Source organism: Bos grunniens, chromosome 15 (assembly GCF_055505025.1).
Source record: "Bos grunniens cultivar Pamir isolate PY7600 chromosome 15, Bosgru_T2T1.0, whole genome shotgun sequence".
NCBI lineage: Eukaryota > Metazoa > Chordata > Mammalia > Artiodactyla > Bovidae > Bos > Bos grunniens.
The window spans coordinates 20,769,735-20,792,780 of NC_141179.1; the positions used below are offsets into that span (position 1 = coordinate 20,769,735).

General features: G+C 35.4%; 1 protein-coding gene across 3 annotated transcripts in view; it reads right to left on the reverse strand.

Moving 5' to 3' along the window:
• The window catches only part of RDX (radixin), a 106,951-nt gene that overhangs the window by 13,570 nt on the left and 70,335 nt on the right, over positions 1 to 23,046 (reverse strand). For 2 of the 3 annotated variants that reach the window (XM_086339106.1, XM_086339105.1), the window contains 4 exons: positions 21,724 to 21,884; positions 19,571 to 19,663; positions 13,342 to 13,584; positions 9,331 to 11,857 (listed from right to left, as the gene is read on the reverse strand). In XM_086339106.1, the coding sequence (XP_086195232.1) occupies positions 11,693 to 11,857; positions 13,342 to 13,584; positions 19,571 to 19,663; positions 21,724 to 21,884 (662 nt within the window). In that variant the 3' untranslated portion in view covers positions 9,331 to 11,692. Of the gene's footprint in view, positions 1 to 9,330; positions 11,858 to 13,341; positions 13,585 to 19,570; positions 19,664 to 21,723; positions 21,885 to 23,046 lie in introns of those variants that run through there. The other variant, XM_086339107.1, reaches the window with a different exon arrangement.

Below are 23,046 nucleotides of genomic sequence, written 5' to 3' on the forward strand. Positions count from 1 at the left end.
AAATGGCTGAGTGGCTTCTGAATGTCACATATCTAGAAAGTGGCCAGATCATAATACAAACCCTGATGAAATTCATTACATTGTGCTGCTTCACATCTATTTCAGACACTCTTTAAGTGCCAAGCAGACTGCCTGTTTATCTAACCTGATCTGGACTGATAACATCTGGATCTATGTATCTATTGTAAAAAACAAAACTGCTGTTGAAAAAGTAAGAGAATCTGGGAAAGGATCCTGCACCCCTAGAAAGGGGATAACCATGGGCTAGGAAGTCCGTATGTTGACTTGACTAAACATTTCTGAGCATGCCTAAAACCTATGCAAAAACAGAACTCAGCAGCTGCAAGAGCAATAGAAAGATGGCAACTACTACAGATTGAGGACCTAGACTTCATGAGCCTCTCTGGTACATTAGCTTAGAATTTACTGTGACTCTAAGGGAACAGGAAGAGAGGCAGACTGCAAACCACTAACATCACTGTTTCTTCTGATTAACATGAAATATCATTAGCACTTCGAAACTAATCTAGGTTGTATCCCCCCAAAATATTTGGGGTCCAAGAAAATCATTTAACCAAAAGTCTCCAGGTATAAGAGCAATATTTAACCTGAAAAGTAAAGTCTGAAATCAAAGGACATTTTCCTAAGGTCAGAAAAGAAGATCACATAAATAGTAGGATGAATTAAGTTGATCTACCTCCTTAAAAAACAAAGAAAACTTTGATATTCTATGAAGTACTTTTGCCTCTGCTTGACGTCATGGTCAAGTGCTTCGTTTGCAATTATCTGACCTTGCCATTTTTCATTTTTAATCAAAGTAAGCAAATGAAAACTCTACACTGAGGAAATGGTGGCACTCAAAGGAAATTAAAAACCAAAAAGCTACCAAAGTACCTTTAGAAAATCCTACCCTACTGATTTGCTTCTTTTTTCTTTAAATAACATTTTCTGATTATAAAATTTGAAGAAGTCAAAGGAGTTTTATATACTGACAGGTCTTTTACCCTTTAGCCCTCAAAAGTGAAAAGACCATTACAGCCATCTCATCTTTTAAACTGAAATACAGAAATCCAATTTATGAAAAGGAAAAGTGTCTACTTTTCTTATAAAGATGCTTCTATAAGCACATATTACTATTTACATTTTTAAAAAGTAAAAAGTGCACCTACATCATTTGAGTAAACCAAAAACCTCCTTTATTTTAAGAATATCTAAATCTTTTATAAACTTACCTCATCCACACTATGACACAGTATCTTAAACAGGATAAAATGCAAGCAGTGTTTGTACAAGAATACATGGCAGTACTGTTTATAAAGCAAAGTATTAGTAAAACTATAAATGTTCATAAGTTAAGGGGCATCCACATAATTAAATACTGTGGTAGTTTTGTACTTCTATGTAATAATTTCCAAATTACACCATTCAGTGAAAGAAGTGCAAACTATGTATACAGAATGCTACACCTCATGTAAACAAGTAGTATATAACATATCCACGCTTCTGTATGGATAGGTAATTTCCAGGAGGCGTAAGTTGGAAAAAAATACTGGGTCGGCCAAAAGTTCATTCGGGTTTTTCCACAACATCTCATGGAAAAATCTGAACTTTCTGGCCAACCCAATAGTTAACTTTGGGGAGAGCTGCAAGACTAGAGGACAGAGGGAAGTAAGCTTAACTTTTCTGTATTACCTTATTTCTACCTACTGACTTCAATTTCATGGTTACATATGAAAATTAAATTTTTTTAATTTTAATGATTTAACCAAGTTCTTTAAAAAATGACACTTAGTCATAAAGTAGTTAAGTATGGCCTAAAGTACCTTTACAAAGGCAACTTCAACACGTGATAACAAAGACAATGAAAAATGTATGTCTTAAAAAAAGAAAAATGTATGTCTTTAATAGCTATAACTAAATAGCTACTTTCCTAGTTTTTAAAATTTTCTTTACGCATAGCTCAAAATTCTTTTAATAAAAAAGAGAGGGAATCTGGCAATAATAATTATTTTAATGATTAAAATAATCTCCAAAAAAAGTAACCAAAAGAGAAAAAATCCTTCAATACTCCAGTTTTCTGAAGCTTAGCTGTGATACAAACTGTTGCTATATATGGATATTTACAAAAATCAACACAAACAATTAACCAGTGTTTGAGAAGGAAATTCTACCTGTACTGTTTGGGGTAATGGATATCCTGATATTTACTTAAAGTAAAAAAGTAATTTATAGTAAAAAAAAAAAAAATGGTAAACTTAGTGGAAGGTTAAATAATTAATTAGCAAAAGCGCTATAAGAAAGCTGAATATTAAATTATATTTCAATACTGGCTGTTCTAACATAAACCATTATTATTCAGTAAACTCTATTATAAGAAAACCAGATACACTGATATTAAAGAAAATGCAATTATTTAGTGGCAGAGAATCAATATTAGGATGCCTACTCTGATTAATTTATAACTCTGATGCTCCCCAGGAGCTTGAATTTTACAAATGAAGGAAAATTTTTCCAGTCTCATTAATCAAGTCAATATCATGTTTCTTTGTATACTGATCATAATAACCTCTCATTTTAACTCCTGAACATTTTATCTCAACTTTCCTTCTGATTTTTTTACTACTTTACTTTCAATACGTTAATTTGAGTTCATGTCTCAAGTGCCTAACTAGTTTCCTTGACACATTCACAGGGTCAAACCTGTCTCATAACTCTACCGGGGCTTTGCATAAATAGCAACTGCTCTGCAAATCACTGGAAGAATGACTGCCTCTATGAATGCATACGCATGTATGTATTAATCTTATTACTTAATGGAAGAAAATCCATGCCTCCTGGTTTCCCATTCATCTTTCCTTTCATAATACCATTAAACTGAAAACCTCTTAAAATTTCAAATGCCTAAGAACACATAATAGCTCAAAAATAGGTAGTGGGGAACATTTTCCTACTTCTGTACATCATCACATCAGTAATTTAGAGAAGACATACTGGCTTCCAGTCTTCCTAATGCTTGAGAATATTCCCAAAATGTTAAGGCCAACAATCTGCTCTAAAAATGAACTTGCTTTTCCAATGGATGTATCTTCTATACATTTTGATAAAAAGCCTTTGGATACAGCCTATGCCCCCCCACCTCAATTCATTATATTCTTAAAACATCAAGTATACTGAAATGTAATGTGGCCCAGCACATTAAACTGTAAATGATATACACGGTTAGGTTCTGGGTTCTAATTCAGGTTTTCTACTGTTTGGTACTCTAGTTTTTACAGAATGAAGGTATTCACAATGTATTTTAAGAATACAAATAAAGTGCTAAATAAAAGCGATTTGATTTTGCCCCCAATCAACAGAAATATTTTTCAACATTTTTAGTTTTTAAATTTTTTAGAAAATTAAAGTGAAAGTCCTAAGAAACTAAAATGTGTGATCATGTAGTACATTTGCAAATTACTAATGAAATAATTTAAAAGAAAGCAAACATATTCATCAGATTATGATTTCGTTTTACATATATTTTGTCTTAATAAGAAGTACTCTTAAAACACAAATTAAAAAGCTTCAAACATCTACATTTAATCTATATACCAATGATAAATCAACATATTTTAAAGTTAGTGGGGGGGGAAAACCATCCATCTGTAACTCAGATTACCAAAAGAGCATACATTTATATTCAGAATTCTACGGCCGAAAAATTGAGAAGTATATTCAAATTGTCTGGGGAAAATAAGCAAAAATAAGGGGAAGAAAACAAACATATCATTTGGGCATAAGCACATGAATCAAAAAAAAAAAAAAGAAAGCTAAGTTGATGAGCATAATCAGATTCTCAACTTTAAAAAACCTTCAGAAATTTCCAAATTAATTTGTTCAAAGTTGTCACAGCCAGTGAAGAATTAGGTATGTATATTGAGATAATCTGGAGAAGGCAATGGCACCCCACTCCAGTACTCTTGCCTGGAAAATCCCACGGACGGAGGAGCCTGGTTGGCTGCAGTCCATGGGGTCACTGTGAGTCGGACACGACTGAGCGACTTCACTTTCACTTTTCACTTTCATGCATTGGAGAAGGAAATGGCAACCCACTCCAGTGTTCTTGCCTGGAGAATCCCAGGGACGGGGGAGCCTGGTGGGCTGCCGTCTATGGGGTCACACAGAGTCGGACACGACGGAAGTGACTTAGCATAGCATAGCACAGCATAGCATAGCATAGCATTGAGATAATCTTCATTGAGTTGTGTTTCGATATATATACTCCCTTCATAATTATCTGAAAGAACTTTTTCCTGGATCCCTTAAAACTTAGTTTTTCAACTATAAACAATTCTTAATAATTCAAAACTACATGGATGTTAACATTTGGTCAACACATGCCAATGAAACAGTAAGCCCGGAATCTAAACGTCTGTATCTGATCCCAGTGAAATGCTCCAAAAGAGACATTCTGATTCAGAACTATGAAATCGCTTATAAAACTAGAGCGTAACAGAGTACGATGACCTGCCTGTAATGAGAACTCAGAATCTAGTCTATTTGTTCTTGGATGTTCTTAGTTTCCAGCTCTTTTTTTGTCCCACTAAAGAACCCACTCTTAAAAGCTCACAGATAAAATGGATGTCTTAACTGTCTTCAAAAGATGTTATTTGGAAAACAAGCGGAAGGAAAAACATTACCACATATAGCAAACATGAGAGCCAATTACATCTAAATGTTTGCTTTAAACACTCAGAAGGCATTAATACCATTTCCATGACCACAGCCTTTCTGCAGGCTAATTACACTATAGCTCTTTCTAGTCCACTGTACAAAGCAGCATGAATTTTCCTTGGGAGCAAAGTTCAGTTATTATTCCCTTCTGTAAGTGCATTCCCAAAGGGACCAGATGTCTTCAAATCAAACTAAACCACCTCAGCGAAGGATTAAAGCCCCCTTTAATTCCTGACTCAACCTTCCATATCTTTACCATCCTGCAGTCAGAACACAGGAAATTACATTTTCTATTCCAGTTAAAACAGTCTATTTTTCATCTCTCTAGACTTTGACCACTCTACATAATCTCTCTTTTGTCTCATTAATAGTTCCTTCATTAAAAGGCATTTTTTTCCTCTTAAAAAAAAAACAAAGACTAAAACACAGGCGACAAAAGAAAAACAAATTACATTTCATCAAAATTAAAAATGCTTGTGCATCAAAGAACACTATTGATAGAATAAAAAGGCAACTCACAGAATGGGAAAATATTTGCACTCGTATATCTGGTAATAGGCTAACATCCACAACGTATAAAGAACTTCTACAATTCAACAAGTTTAAAATGGTAAAAACATGAATATACATTTCAGCAAACAAGATACCGCATCATAAGGAAATTAAAGTCAAAATCAAGATGAGATACCACTCCATCCACTTGGATTGCTATTAGCAAAAGCAACATGAAAGGGATTTCCCTGGCTATCTAGTGGTTAGAACTCAGCACTTTCATTGCTGTGGCGTGGGTTCAATTCCTGGTTGGGAGACTAAGATTCCGAAAGCAGAGTGGCCAAATAAAATAAAACAAAATAACAACTGTTGGTTGAGGATGTGGAGAAACTGGAACTCTTATGCATTGCCAGTGGGAATATAAAATAGTGTAGTTGCTGAGAAAGACAGTATTGGCAAGTTTCTTAAAATATTAAACACAGAATTACCACATGATTCAGCAATTACATTCCTGGGTATATACTCAAGAACTGAAAGCAGGAACTCAAACAGAGATTTGTACACTAATGTACATAGCAGCATTGTTCACAACAGTCAAAATGCAGAAATAATCCAAATGTCCATTAACTAATGAATGGATAAGGGAAATCTGGTATATGTGTACAATGAATATTACTTAGCCTTGAAAAAGAATAAAACTTTGATATGTCCTACAATACAGATGAACCTTAAAAATATGCTAAGTGAAATAATTTAGATACAAAAGGATAAATATAGGAGTCAGTCCACTTATATGAGGTACCTAGTATTGTCAAATTCAAATACACAGAAATCAGGATAATGATCACCAGACACTGGGGAAAGGGAGGAATGGGAAGTTAGTATTTAATGGGTAGAGAGAGTCTGTTAGGGCTGATGAAAAGCTCTGGAGATGGAACAGTGGTGATGTGTGGTTACAAAACAATGTGAATACCCTTAACATCACCAAACAGTTGAAAATGGTTAAAATGGTAAATCTTATATTTTAATACAATAAAGTAATGAAGATTCAGCTGAAATCTAACTCTACTAACCTTCTCAGTATTGAACACAGATTACTATACTGACTGGTTGTCAATTGGGTATAAAATGAGTCTTTTTATAAAGTTAGAAAAACTTTCTAAAGAGTATCTTTAAATATTGATCAGTGTTTAAAATTTGACCTATAAAATGAAAATTAAGTCATTTATCAGATAACAACCATACTTAAGAAACTGTACTGTATATTCTTATTCTCTACCGGTTGCTTATTTTCCTCTATTGCTCTTCTTTATGTTGTGGTAGTCTCCTTCATCACACAGTGTATCTTTTTATCCAAATCAGCTAAAATTTAAAAGCAAAATAATTACATAAATGGAATGATGGCATATAAAACTAAAATGCTACATCTGAATTACATAGATTTTAGAGTATAAACAAAAGGAAAGAGAGGAAGGAGGTAGTGTTGCCCTATGAGTCTAAGACATTCCTGCATATCTAGGCCTATAAGATAAAACATCACTTTAAGTCGCAAACAAGATATAATGGCATACATTACAATACAGTGCTAGAAGGCTTTGATATAATAAATCCATATTTTACCAAAAGGAATTTCCCCAAGGATTATTACACAAATCTCAGAAATTCTGATCCCATGTTACCACTAAGAAAATGGACATATGGCTATACAGACTTAGTTAAACACCACCAGTCAACTACTTTTAGAAGCAAACTCAATGACATGCATAATAATCAAAGTAAACCTAAATTTTAAAAATGTTCATCAAATAAAACTGAACAATTAAACCAGTAATAAATTACAAGGATGGAAGCAACTGACTAGATATAAGCACGGAGGAATCTGGGCATACAAATACCATGAATCAATAAAATGGTGTTGCCATCTTAAATTTAGTACTGTAACAAATTATTGCTATGATCCAAGAGCTAAGATAAATATTTGAGGTTTCACACTTTAAGATAGTCCAAAACAATGGGTCACAGTCATTCTAATCATACTTCTATATCCTAGAATATACAACACACTGAATAAAAGTGTATTGGCTAAATGTGTATGTGTGCTAAGTTGCCTCAGTTCATGGCTAGACGAAGGGCAGTTAAGAACCTGGAACTGTTTAGTAGCTAGGGAACTCCATAGCCGAACATAAGCTTGAATTTAAAGACATGCCATGGGGTAATTACCTCAGTCATAATTTTTAACCCTAAAATTCTGTAAGGAATGATAAAGAATATTTCAACTCCTAAGGCAGCACTCAGTCGTGTCTGACTCTTGGCAACCCCATACACTATACAGTCCATGGAATTCTCCAGATCAGAGTACTGGAATGGTCAGCTATTCCCTTCTCCAGGGTATCTTCCAGACCCAGGTATCGAACCCAGGTCTCCCACATTGCCAGTGGATTCTTTATCAGCTGAGCCACAAGGCAAGCCCAAGAATACTGGAGTGGGTAGCCTATCCCTTCTCCAGCAAATCTTCCCAACCCAGGGATCGAACTGGGGTCTCCTGAATTGCAGGCAGATTCTTTACCAACTGAGCTATCAGGGAATCCTCTAAAGCAGCATATGTAACCTCAAATCAGAAAACTTTTGTTATCACAGTTTAAGGGAGGTTGAAATATTGAGGCAGCAAAGCAAGAAGTCATCATCTTTCCAGAGGGAAAATGGTAGCTCTTAAAATCACTAAGATGGAGACATTAAGAAATAGGTCCACTGGGAAAAAAGGGGAGTTAAAATTAACTGGGAAAGCCAGGGATGAGAAGGTGACAGGCTTTAATATATGGTAGGCCAATTTTTCCTTGCGAACAGTGTACTACGTGAGGAGTCATATTGCCTTGACGGTTTATGAAGTTATGCTATCTGCTGAATCCACAGTGCTTTTAAAATGTAGTAGAATATTTGTCATTCTACATGATAAACCACACAGGACTATTTAATAGACTATCTTCTAGTTAAAAAAAAAAAAGAATGAAATACAGAATAAGAAAAGCTAAAGTTCTGTTTATTTAGAACAAACAAACAAGAGAGAACTACCAGGGTAGTTCCATATTTAATGTTTCCCCTTATTATAGACAGATATCTAAGCTCTGGTTTACTAATCAGTCCAGTAAATTAATGCTAAAGGCAATAATCCCTATACTTTAAAGTTTTAGATTTCAAAAAGACTAATTACTTTCATTGTGCATGCATACATAAAATGGGATTCTTTGGGACCTAAAAAATCTTTTTATCTTCAATTCTAAAAATATCACCAACCAACAGGTAGTTAAGAGCTGAGACAGAAAGTAATGGTATTAATCATAACATTGGAACTCTTTTCTGATGATAACCAGGAGTGAGTTCTAATCAGTCTAAGGTAACTTCGTAAGTGTTAATTCTAGTTCTAAGAGAAAAACTCTACTCAGATAAAAAGCGATATATTGTAATAAAATTCCCGCTTCTTTTCTTTTTTTTTTTTATAGGCAGAGGTTTGGCACGGCTCTGCCTCTCCTCGAATTCAAACGCGGCGCCGGGAACGTTACAAGAGCCTACGCGCCTCTTTTCTTTTCTAACAGGATCAGAATAAAGAGATCACTACCTGTTTTTGAGAGTAGAAATAATAAAGTGACAAATATTATTATCAACTGAGAAGACACCTGGCTTTTATTTTTCTTAGAATAGATTTATCACTTGTTTCTTTAGGAATAATCTTCATGATAATAAGAAGCACTTAGTATATAGCTCTTTAGAGAAAATTAACATTTTAACAGTGAGAGTAATCAATGACATGAAACTCTTTCTTCCTACGGAAAATTAAATATTCACTATACAATAAGAGCAATGACTAGAAATCTTATATGATATTCTATTAGGAAGAGGGCTGATCTTTAATAATTTAATTTCTCCAGAAAATTAATAATCACTATTACTTCCATACCAAAAATGATATATAATTTTGGGGAAAGAGTAAATGTATGAGGATTTTACACTTTTTCCTAATCACTTCTCATTTTAAAAATATAATAATTTACAGATCTATTAGAGATTATAATTTTCAGGAAATATATATAAGGAATCCATGTTAAATAACAACAGTGACCCGTGAAGGCATGAGCTTTTGTCACTTTATTGTTAATCAATGAATGTTATCCAAAATTATAGATGTAACTTAATTGTACAACACAAAATTATGCTAATGGAAAAAGCCTGTTGGAATTTACCAAATACTCATTAATATATTTTTACATTGCTATATGAACATGTGCTTCTCAACTGCTAATAATAAAAGTTATAATTGGTTTAATGAAAACCCATATTGCAAATAGCTGTTCCTGTTTAGAAAAATTCACACAGCTTTAAAAATGGATTAAATCCATTTTAATCCTAATCTACAAATAGATTATAAACAGCAAATATAACTGGTAGTTTTTCAACACTGTAATCAAACTGAAGTAGGAATGGTAGTGCACACAATTCAAAATGAAGCAAATTAATAAAAATCCAATAGAAATCCAAATTATCACCTATTATGGCAATTGTTTAATGCTTTGAAGTGAACACATGCTTTAACCATGAATAGCAGGGCTCACCATCTATTGCTCTCATGTGCTACAAGGAGAAACATCCTCTTCCACCGTGTTTTGAAGGATGTGCACAACCACTGTACAACAGTCACTTCAAGGTTAACCAGTTACCTTTTGTCCTACTAAATCCAAAAAATATATTAAATGCAACCTTTCCTTTTCATAATGTCTGCCCAGATTAATCCTTTTAAAGTCAGCAAAATCAAAAAAGCACAAGAGATACTTTCAGACACAACTTAAATCTATTGTGCGTGAAAAATGTCTAACAAAATGGCAATTTTAATGGGTAATTGTAAATTTGAACGCATAATACCAGATGGAAAGTAGCTGAACCACACAGAGAAAACAAGGCTTTCCGTATCTCCAAATCTAGATGTTTTACAGTAAAGAAAATGTTAGAACATGTGAATATTCAACATCTTTTAAACTGGAAAGATTTCTTTGTAAAACATTAATGAAATTAATATCACCTAAAATTATAATTTCTAAAATACAATTAACTAACCAAATTTAAGTATCTTTAGAGATTGAAAAAATAAGCACAATGATTTAGAAACCAAATATGCTAAAATGATTATGTAATAATTACATCAAGAATGAAGGTACAGACATTCGTCACATGCTACAAGGGCAACCTCTCTCTCACACATTCACACACACATACACACTTCCTCAGATGTACAACACCCTTCCAGAAGATAGTATACCAGTGAGAGCTTACAATTTTAATACAAATCAGAGTCCCACAGTTCAGTTCAACAAAAAGGCAGTTAAAATTTAGCACTCTTAAGATATTCTGAAGGAAAAAGAAATCTCAAAAATACCCCTTTATGATGGGAAGTATCTCTACGTATTATAAAACATAGCTTACACATTTCACTGTGTTTGAACGACCAGTCACTGCAGGTATAGTAGTGAGGTAGTATTACTGTCCCCTTCTTGGGACTGATGTTTTCATACGCTGCCCTTCCAGAAAGGTCCAGGGGTTTTTTTAATGACAATCAATTACCAACAAATGTATAATTTCTTTTATTAAATATCTGTTTTTCTAATCAATCTATGAAATATGTCAGAGACAACTGTTATTTGCAGTAGTGTTTCATCAATAAACTTTCCTAGGGACTTACTACCTGCTGTCTATACCTTTATGAAATCAGTGGGCAAAGAAAACCAAAGGATGACAGGAGATGAAACACCAATCAATCCAGCTGTCAGAGGACTGTAATTTTAAAAAATCCAATAATGTTTTAAATTGAGTTTTAAAAAATTAACTACAAGCTGTACACTATACTATTAAACTTTCTAATCCTTTTCATGATTCATAGCCATCTTCTACACAATAATCAAAGACTTTTCACCTATGCTTATTTTAATCACTGCCAATGATTAAAATATGTAGTGCTATGGTTAGAGGGCATATTAAGGTATGGAAAGTACACACTGAGAAAACGAGAATGAGAGAGAATGTGGAAATACATGGAGCTAAAATGTGGAAAGAGAAGGAAAGAGTGCTCTACCTAAACACTCATTAAGTCACCATCATCCTGTAAAATGTACAAAGTGCTTAAATCATACACACACAATTGTCAGACATGATAATTAGTGTTAATCTTCAACAGAAAAAAAAAAAAAACGGAAAATGAAAAGTATGAAAAAGGAGGTGATGGAGCACTGTTCTTCATTCCCTGGCCCAAAAGAAAAAGAAAATCAAGCATGGTATCACACTGCCTTAATGTTGAAAAGCTCCCCTTAAATGTCTTTTAGCCACCACAGTCAAACTGGTGTAACTGCTTTGGCAAGGTGGGATGCGTTCCATCACATCCGCAAAGGCCTGCTTTTCTCTGTTGGTGGTTCAGCTTATGAAGAACATGTATGCAAAATAACAGCTCTCACATTGCTTCAAACTCATCAATACGTTGCTTTGTATTGCCTTGCCGAATCTGTCGCAGAGTCTTGTACTTATCACGGCCTGCTTTAACATTCTCAGCATGAAGAACATCATTTTGTGTTTTCTTGGTTTCATCTCTGGCTTGGGCTAATTCTGAACTTAATGCCTGTTTAAAAAATAAAGAGTATGACTATTATTATTTTCTTAGATTAAAAAAAAAAATCTATGGAAAAGGTTTAAAGACAAAAATACATATATAACACATCTTTGACTTTGTACTATATTAAAATTTCCACAGTGAAATCTTTTTCTTTAAATTGTTTAAGTTGTTTTACTTTTAGTAATGGTGGGGGATAGTGGTTAGAAAGGAATACCCATGGCCTTTCATTTCTGTACTCTGCAACTATGATGATTTGTGTGTTATTCTAAATTTCCTTAACCTTCTCATCTAATACTTGAAATGACTTAAAAAGGTTCAATGTAGCCATTATGGTTTGTGTTACCATAAGATCTAAAATCTATACCATGAGAGAAACTTTCTCCAAAAGGATAATATTACCACTATCACCTCATTTTCCTTATTAATACTTAAAGATTTCACAATTTAAAAATTACAGAACTTATTTTAGTAAGTTCTCCAATGGGTATAATACTACTAAAATTTACTATTTTGACCTAATTATGTACATTTAATAAGCTGATCTTTTGCCAATACAAAATCTGAACAAAAAATTTAGATTCTGTAATGTCTTACAGGTAGTCTATTAAATTATCATCGCTTTATATGTATACTGTTTAAAAACAAAATTTGTTTCTTAAACACAGTATTAACATTAGGTTCTACTTTTTAACTATAATTAACTACAGTTAAAAGCTATAATTAAATAATAACTTACTAATTAAGGTCTCTCACATCCATAAATGACCAATGGAAAAACCACAGCCTTGACTAGACGGACCTTTGTTGGCAAAGTAATGTCTCTGCTTTTCAATAGACTATGGTTTTTCCAGTGGTCATGTATGGATGTGAGAGTTGGACTGTGAAGAAAACTGAGCACCGAAGAATTGATGCTTTTGAACTGCGGTGTTGGAGAATACTCTTGAGAGTCCCTTGGACTGCAAGGAGATCCAACCAGTCCATTCTTAAGGAGATCAGCCCTGGGATTTCTTTGGAGGGAATGATGCTAAAGCTGAAACTGCAGTACTGTGGCCACCTCATGCAAAGAGTTGACTCATTGGAAAAGACCCTGATGCTGGTAGGGATTGGGGGCAGGAGGAGAAGGGGACGACAGAGGGTGAGATGGCTGGATGGCATCACTGACTCGATGGACGTGAACTCCGGGAGTTGGTGATGGACAGGGAAGCCTGGCATGCTGCAGTTCATGGGATCGCAAAGAGTCGGACACGACTGAGCAACTGAACTGAACCGAATTAAGGTCTCTACACAAAGCTAACAAACATCTGGTAACAAGAACATACAATGGAAAAAATAATGTGCCTGTAGGCCAAGCACTTACAAACCAACCACAAGGCCAGCTAGAGCTAAACGCGTCCAAAAATCAAGTATTCCTTTTTAGTTAAGTTTGTCTTAACAAAAGGGGGAAATGCAAACTATATTTAAATGTGCATACAAACTGCAAATTTAAATACCTGAAGTTGCTTCTTAACACGTTCATTTTTCTGTGTTTCTGTCACACGTTCCTCCTCACTTCTATGGTTCATTACCCCATCATTTGATAATTCAGCGCTAGCCTCAGCATTATTCTCATCATGCTCATCGTGTTCATTTTCTGTTGGAGGAATGACTGGTGGTGGTGGAGGCGGAGGTGGGGCAGACATCACAGTCTTTAACTCTTCTTTGGTCTTTTCCAAGTCTTCCTGGGCTGCAAAAGCCTAAACATAAAAAAATAAGCTTATAAGCAACTTACTTTGAGAACCAGTGATTAAAAGATTCAAGTCATCCTTTCTATATGTCAGGATAATAAAAACAAGCCCCAGTGATAGAAGCTTATTTTCAGAATTAAAGACACCACTGTGTAAATCCTAATAAAACTGTTAATTCTAGCAAGGATTATCAATTGCTGCTAAAAGTGTTGTACAAATGGTTGATGAGAAAATGGATATAGGTATAATGACAAAGAAATTCACACGTGATAGATTACATTTTAGCAATGATAAAATATAATCAGACATGGGAAGAATAAGACTGTTATTACTCTAATCCCATGATCAATTAAAATAACTGGGCCAATCAGATATTAAGTGTCTTCTGATATAATACAACAGGAAATATCGAACATCACCAATTGTCTGAGTAATTATATCGTGCTGGGTTGCCTGGAAAAGTCCTGGTGTAATTATTAACAACACTCCCTTACATTCTCAAAAAGTGTTCCAGTTTGGATAATAAATTGTATGAAAATTTCTCTTATGAGGCATCACAGCCAGAAACTTTTAATTTGAATCCTTTAAGCTTTTAGATTTATCTTTCAGCTTACAAGAATACCGAAGGAAAAAAGACAAGCTGAATGACATCATAAGGAAACTAGAAAAATACAGAAGTAGGGATAATGCAGATCCTTTTAATAAATCAGTATCACAAAAAGAACTGTCCTACTAAAAGAGACTGATCAAACAGAAGCAATGCAAAATCCTACTCTGGACACTGGCTTGGCAAATTAGCTATAATAGACTTTTTGGGTCAATTCTGAATACTGTGTGCCCAGAAATATACTCACGCATATATGGTTAACTTACAACAAAGCAGCCAAGAATATAGATTGGGGAAGGGAAACTAGACAGCCACGTGCAAAAGGATGAAACTGGACGCCTACTGTACACACCACAGAGAAAAATCAACCCAACATGGATCGAAAGACTTGAACATAGGACCTGAAATCATAAAACTTTTCAAAAAAATATAGACAGTAAGCGCCTTGATATAGGTCTTGGTGATAAATTTTTGGATTTGACACCAAAAGCAAAAGCAATACAAACAAAAACAAACATGTGGGACAACTTTAAACCAAAAGGCTTTGCAAACCAATATATATATACACACACACATATATATCAAGAATATGAAAAGGCAAGATACAAAACAGGAGAAAATACATGTGAATTATAGTTCTGATAAGGTGTTAATACCCAAAATATGTGAAGAATTCATACAGCTCAACAAAAACAACAACAACCCTAATAGTATTTTTGTTTAATAGGCAAATGATACGAATAGACATTTTTTCTAAAGAAGACAGAGATGGCCAACAGGAACACGGAAAGATATTCAACATCATTAATCATCAGGGAAATGCAAATCAAAACCACAATGAGATAACACATCATACCTGTAAGAATGGCTACTATCAAAAAGACAAGAAATAACAAGTGTTGGTAAGGATGTGGAAAAAAGGGAACACTTGTTCACCTTCACTGGGAATGTGAACTGGTGTAGCCACTGTGGAAAAGAGTACGAAGATCTCTTAAAAAATTTAAAAACAGAACTACTATATATAATCCAGCTATTCTACTTCTGAGTATTTATCCAGAGGAAGAAAACGCTAACTCGAAAAGATATATACATCCCCCCAATATGTTCACTGCAGCATTATTTACACAACAGCCAAGATACGGAAAAAACCTAAGTGTCCATCAGTAGGTAAAGAGATAATGAAAAGGCAGTATACGTATATTGTATTGTTGTTCTTTCATCACTAAGTCATGTCTGGCTCTTTGCAACCCCATGGACTGTAGCTTACAAGACTCCTCTGTCTGTAGGAGTGTCCACGCAAGAATTACTGGAGTGGGTTGCCATTTCCTTCTCCAGGGGATCTTCCTGACCCAGGGATTGAACCAGAGTCTCCTGCATTGAGGGCGGATTCTTTATTGCTGAGCCACCAGAGAAGTCCCCATACAATGCAAATATAAATATAAATATAATATATTCAAATATTAAGATTTTGGATTTCTAAAATCTTAAGATACTGGATTTCCATCCAGTACACATATACAGTGGAATATTATTCAGTTATAAAAAAGGAAAATATTGCCATTTGCAACAACACAGATGGACCTTGAGGGTATTATGCCAAGTAATATAAGTCAGACAGAGAAAAGCAAATTACCACATGATCTCACTTATATGTGGAATCTAAAAAATCAAAACACAAACAAACAAAAAAACTGAGCTTATGGATACAGAGAACAGATCAATGGTTACCAGAAACAAAAGTTGAAGAGGAATGGGAGAAGGGAATTAAAAAGTACAAACTCCCATGTATAAAATAAATGAGTCATGGGGATATATAGAGAGAGAGCATTATATGGACTAACACGGACTATAGTTAATAATATATTCTGTATTTCAAAGTTGCTAAGAAAGCAAATCTTAAAAGTTTACATTACAAGATGAAAATTTATGTAGCTATATGATGATGGATGTTAACAAGACTTACCATGATGATCATTTCACAACAGATACAAATACCGAACCATATTATACACCTGAAAATACATTATATGTCAATTATATCTAAATGAAAAACTTTTGAATATAGTCTGAGATGAGATGAAAACTGACTAAAATGGAACAGTATGTACAGCATGAGCTCACTCTGGACATACAAATGATTGTTGTTGTTCAGTCACCAAGTTGTGTACAACTCTTCGTGACTCCATGGGCTGCAGCATACCAGGTTTCCCTGTCCCTCACTATCTCCCAGAGTTTGCCCAAGTTCATGTCCATTGCATCGGTGATACCATCCAACCATCTCATCCTCTGTCACCCTTTTCTCCTGCCTCCAATCTTTCCATGCATTCTGGGTCTTTTCCAATGAGTTGGCTCTTCTCATCAGGTAGCCAAAATACTGGAGCTTCAGCTTCAGCATCAGTCCTTCCAATGAATATTCAGGGTTGATTTCCTTAAGATTGACTGGCTTGATCTCCTTGCAGTCTAAGGGATTCTCAAGAGTCTTCTTCAGCATGACAGTGCAAAAGCATCAGAGTTCAAAAGCATCAATTCTTCAGCGATACCAATGTATATGTATACACATACATGCACTCAATATGTCAGCAAATTTGGAAAACTCAGCAGTGGCCACAGGACTGGAAAAAGTCAGTTTTCACTACAATCCCAAAGAAGGGCAATGCCAAAGAATGTATAAACTACCACACAACTGCACTCATTACACATGCTAGCAAAGTAACGCTCAAAATCCCTCAAGCTAGCTTCAGCAGTACATGAACCAAGAACTTCCCGATGTATAAGCTGGGTTTCAAAAAGGCAGAGGAACTAGAGATCAAATTGCCAACGTTAATTGGATCATGGAGAAAGCAAGAGAATTCCAGAAAAATATCAACTTCTGTTTCATTGACTATGCTAAAGCCTTTGATTGTGGATCATAACTGAAAAATCCTTAGAGATGGGAATACCAGACCACCTTACTTGTTTCCTGAGAAACCTGTACACAGGACAAGCAGCAACAGTTAGAACCAGATGTAGAAAAACGGACTGGTTCAAAACTGGGAAAGGAGTACAACAAGGCCGTATACTGTCACCCTGCTTATTTTATCTTGTATGTAGCACATATCATGTGAAATGCCAGGCTGGATGAATCACAAGCTGGAATCAAGACTGCCAGAGAAATATCAACAACCGCAGATATGCAGATGACGCCACTATAATGGCAGAAAGTGAAGAGGAACTAAAGAGCCTCATAATGAGGGTGAGAGAGGAGAGTGAAAAAGCTGGTTTAAAACTCAACATTCAAGAAACTAAGATCATGGCATCCAGTTCCATCACTTCATGGCAAACAGAAGGTGAAAAAGTGTAAGCAGAGACAGATTTTATTTTCTTGGGCTCCAAAATCTCTGGGGATGGTGACTGCAGCCATGAAATTAAGACATTTAGCTTTCTGGAAGGACAGCTATGAGAAACCTAGACAGCGTATTAAAAAACAGAGATATCACTTTGTCAACAAAGGTCTGTGTAGTCAGTTCTGATTTTTCCAGTAGTCATGTACGGATGTGAGAGTTGAACCATAAAAAAGGTTGAGAACTTTAGAACTGATGCTTTCAAATTGTAGTGCAGGAGAAGACTCTTGCAAGTCCAGCAAGGAGATCAAACCTGAATATTCATTGCAAGGACTGATGCTCAATTTCCAATACTCTGGGCACCTGATGGGAATAGCCAACTCATTGGAAAGGCCATGATGCTGGGAAAGACCGAGGGCAGGAGGAGAAGGGGGCAGCGCAGGATGAGACAGTTAGATAGCATCACCAACTCAATGGACATGAACTGAAACAAATTCCTGGAGATAGGGGAGGGGAGAGGAGCCCAGCACACTGCAGTCCATGGGGTTGCAAAGCATCGGGGCACAACTCAATGACTGAATAACAACAACAGCACACATATGCACATAGGAAAAGATCCTGGAAGGATAGGCACCGTGATGTTAAAATACTGATCCTAGTTTGTGGGAATGTGATTTTTCTTTTACGTGCATTTTCTGATTTCTATAATTCACAGGATGTGTTTCTGTGATACATTATTTTTATAAGTTTGTGTGTCCCTGAAGTTCATAAATCATTCCTAAGAGGGATACAATTCTAATAAGAGAAGTGTTAACATATAAGTTAACAGTGCTTTCACTTCTGTGGAGCTCTATGTACATATATGGGCTTCCCACATTGCCTGCCAATGCAGGAGATGCGAGTTCGATCCCTGTGTCTGGAAAATCCCCTAAAGAAGGAAACAGCAACCCACTCCAGTATTCTTGCCTAGGAAATCCCATGGACAGAGAAGCCTCGAGGGCTACCATCCATGGGGTCACAGAAGAGTCAGACACGACTTAGCAACTAAACAACATGTACATATATACATAACTCTAATATAAAAAACTCCCCTATGAAATCCAAAGTGCTACAAAGAAAATTTAAAGTGAAAGAAAACCATTTTAGCTAACAAGTACATGTTGTTGTAGCAAAGTCACAGAACTATATACCTTTGAGTGTAAAAAATTATTATTATAGTTTCATTTAAAAGTTTAAAGTCTGAATTAAATTCTCCTCTTATATTCCCCACCCTTCCAAGTAAAGCCTAATTTTTCACTTTTTTGCCACTTCAGACAACAGTAGTTTCACATACTTAGGAACTCTGGAATCTTAGTATCGTTTTGATTACATTCTTCTAATTCAACTTTAGAGCCAATCATTTGGTTGCCATGCCCCTCTGAGTCTATGAAAAAATGTCCTTCAACAATTCCTGTCCCTCTCTTTTCTCAATGCCACATCCTTAGTGAGTCATTAGCTCATAAGTAATCCTGTCCACTATCCTAATCCATCCATCATTCTGATTGCTAAGCTGTTTTTATAAAATCATGCTTCATCATGTTACAAACGTGTTTTGAAATCTTCAAAGCCCAAAGTGTACAGATACTTCCCAACATCCTTCTTTTGAGCAGGGTGTTTACTTAAAGCCTTTCACAGCTTAATGACTTCTCTAACTTTCTAGCCTCAACTCTCAAAGTTCCTGAAATAAGATTCTTCCTATGCTCATTCAATTCCTACAATCTGGAATGACTATCTCTTCAGTCCCCATCTTTTCTACTCCCAAACTGAATGTCATTCAACAGCTAGCTTAAATTTTTAAGGGTGGGTGTCCCCAACACCTGCCTCATTCCTAAAGAAACTAACACTTCTGTGTTCCCAACGTACTGATTAGCTCTTATCACTAGATTAATATTAAACTACAATATGTACACATTCATACAGTGTTATCTCTTCCCATCTAAATCATGACTGTATCTTAATCTCTATAAATTCAGCATATGCTGGGTAAAAATAGGTGTTTGGTAAATGATAGTGATGAACAAATGATTACTTTGTGTTGCCACTCAGTAGCCTCCTCTTCCTTTTTCTTCTTGGCTTCCTCTAGAAGTGCAATCTTGGCAGTGAATTCAGCAAGTTCTGCTGCCTAAAATAAATGAAACAATTGCCAATACTAAAAAATATAATAGGGTTTCAATAATTTAAGTCAAAAACGCTTTAATATACATGAACTGTTTTTTCTTTTTGGGCCACGTCGTGTGGCTTTTAAGATTTTAGTTTCCCCACCAAGGACAGAACCCATGCCCCCTGCAGTGAAAGTGCAAAGTCCTAACCACTGGATTGCCAGGGAATTCCAACATGGACTCTTTTTATGTGTTTATCATAGAGCCTTCTGTTTAAAAAAAAAGGAACTATTTCTTTCAGATCATAAAAATCTTATTTGTATTATAAGCTCATAAGGAGACAAAGTGAGACTTTTTTTTATTATTCTATATACACAAAGTTACTCCTGTTTTCATAGCAAGAACCTAGGAACTACTTTTTAACTTTCATCAATAAAGTATTTGCTAACGCTTACAGAAGGAAAAAAAAGAAAAAACTGTTTACATAATGCTTTTTATGGCACTTTGTCAAATAATCTCACGTGACACCCTATTAGGTGGTTTTACTCCGTTTTTCAAAGGGAGGGATCTGAGGCTCAGAAAGACCCAAAGACACAGAGCAAGGAAATGCCTAAACCAATACTTAAATCCCAATTCTTCTGGCTTTCATGCATACTCATCATTTGCAGGTCCAGTAAATACACACAAAAAAATCCAGTCATGACCCATCTTATAATTAACTTATGATTATCTTATAAAATTTAGAATATACATAATGGCAGTTTATCTAAAGCAAAACATGCCAGTAGCTTATATAAAATCAAAGTGGATCAGAATCCTTTGTTAGCTACAAGCTCTATGTATCTTTTATGGTTTTATTTCTAGGTTTCTTTTTAAAAGAAGAAATAAACAGTTTAGACTCATTTCCAAACTCTGTCATTAAGTTACTTGGATCTTAGGTTTGCTTTAAAGAAAGTATAATATACCTAATTTTACAGAAGTTTTCTCTTTTTTTTTTTTTTTTCAGTTTCCATTATCTGAACTTATTTTCTTATTAGTCCTCATTGGCAAACAAAATTTTTACTGTTGATTTTGGGTACAAGACACTTCTAGCAGTGGCTGCCCAATATTGATCATTTATTTAATACAGTAAATAAATACTGCAACCTCCAAACTGTCTATTTTTACACTGGTACTACCTTTATGATGACAGGTATTCATTCCTCTGTCTGAATACAGAAAATGGTTCATTTATTTCATGGTTTTCATGTTTCTTTGTTATTCTACTTACTGCTTTAAAATACATTCAAATAATAGTACAGGGAGGGAGGTGGGAGGGGGGTTCAGGATGGGGAACACGTGTACACCTGTGGCGGATTCATTTTGATGTATGGCAAAACCAATATAATATTGTAATTAGCCTCCAATTAAAATAAATAAATTTAAATTATATGTATAAAAAAAAAAGGTATGTGAATGTATTTTAGGAGTTCATGTTTCAGCCTCCCTGGTGGCTCAGCTGGTGAAGAATCTACCTGCAATGAAGGAGATCTGGGTTCAATCCCGGGGCTGGGAAGATTCCCTGGAAAAAGGAACAGCTTCCCACTCCAGTATTCTGGCCTGGAGAATCCCATGGACTGGATAGTCCATGAGACAAAGAGTCAGACACAACTGAATGACTTTCACTTTCACAAAGCTATGTCTTTGCAGTGAGTGCACACATACCATAGTGAGGAGAGCTGAAAACACGTTTAACCAACACCTTTGTGTTCAGAGGGCTTCCCAGGTGGCTCAGTGGTGAAGGAGTCCACCTGCCACGCAGGAGACACGGGAGATGTGCCAGTTCGATCCCTGAGTCGGGAAGATCCCTTGGAGGAGGAGATGGCAACCCACTCCAGTATTCTTGCCTGGAGAATCCCATGGACAGAGGAGCCTGGCAGGTTATAGTCCAAAGGGTTGCAAAGAGCTGGACATGACTGAGCTACTGAGTATGGAACGATGCATTTGTGTTCAGAGAATATATAGTCTCAAATTGTGGGACTGATTTTATCCATACTTTTGCCTAAATTTTTCTTTTTCCCTAATAGAACCCAGGTTCCCTTACCAGCTGCTCCTGATTCTTCATCTGGTCGGCAGCCTGTTTCGCTAGAGCAGACTTGGCCTCTTCAGCAGCTTGACGCTCCTTTTCAAGCCTTTCTGCCTCTTCTTTTGCTCGTTTTCGTTCCTGGTCCAATTCTAGAGCTTTTCGAGTCTGTTCTTCCAGTTCTGTCAAATATATGTATCCCCCAAAACAATGATTAATTCTAATTTTCTCATTATGAAAAGAAGCTGAAACAGTAGCAAGGAATATAAGCTGTAAAGTTTTTAAAAATTAGCACATCTTTAAATGAACATACACCTTGTTTTTAACTTGAAAAAGGCCTAATACATTTTAAAACTCTATTTACACTCCAAAAATGCAAAGAAATGAAAATTCTTTATAACTCAGGTTTCTATCCTAACTCTAGAAACATATCCTTTATTTTTTAAAAATATTCTCTCCAAAAGAGAACCCTCCTACACTGTTAGTGGGAATGTAAAAACTGGTACAGCTACTATGGAGAACAGTATGGAAGTTCCTCAAAAAACTAAAAATAGAACTATCATATGACCCCAAAATCCCACTCCTGGGCATATACCAAGAGAAAACCATAATTTAAAAATATATATGCACCCCAATGTTTGCTGCAGCACTATTTACAACAGCCAAGACATGGAAGCAAGCTAAATGTCCACAGACAAAGGAATGGATAGAGAAGATGTGGTATATATATATATATACAATGAAATATTACTCAGCCATAAAAAGAACAAAAGAATACCACTTGCAGCAATATGGATGGACCAGAGATTGTCAGACTGAGTGAAGTGAGTCAGAGAAAAACAAATATCATATGATATTGCTTATATGTGGAATCTAAACAAAAGGGTACAAATGAACATATTTACAAAACAGAAGTCAAGTCACAGATACAGAAAACAAACTTATGGTTAGCAGGGGATGGGGGTGGGGGGAGGTATTGGGACTGACATATACACACTATTATATGTAAAACATAAATAAGAACTTGCTGTAGAGCACAGGGTACTCAATTCAATACTGTGTAATGGACTATATGTTAAAAGAATCTTTAAAAAAAAAAGAGGGGATATATGTGTAACTGATTCACTTTGCAGTACACTTAAAACTAACACAACATTGTAAATCAATTGCAATTCAATGAAAATTCAAAAAACAAATACCCTCGCCAAACTTTTTTGAGAAAATATATATCGCTCGTTTTAAAGTTTTTATTTCATTTATGCTGGGTTCTCGTGGCGTGTGGGCTTACTCGAGTTGCAGCACAGGAGCTCTACAGGACTTGGGCTCAGGAGTTGCGGTGCTCAG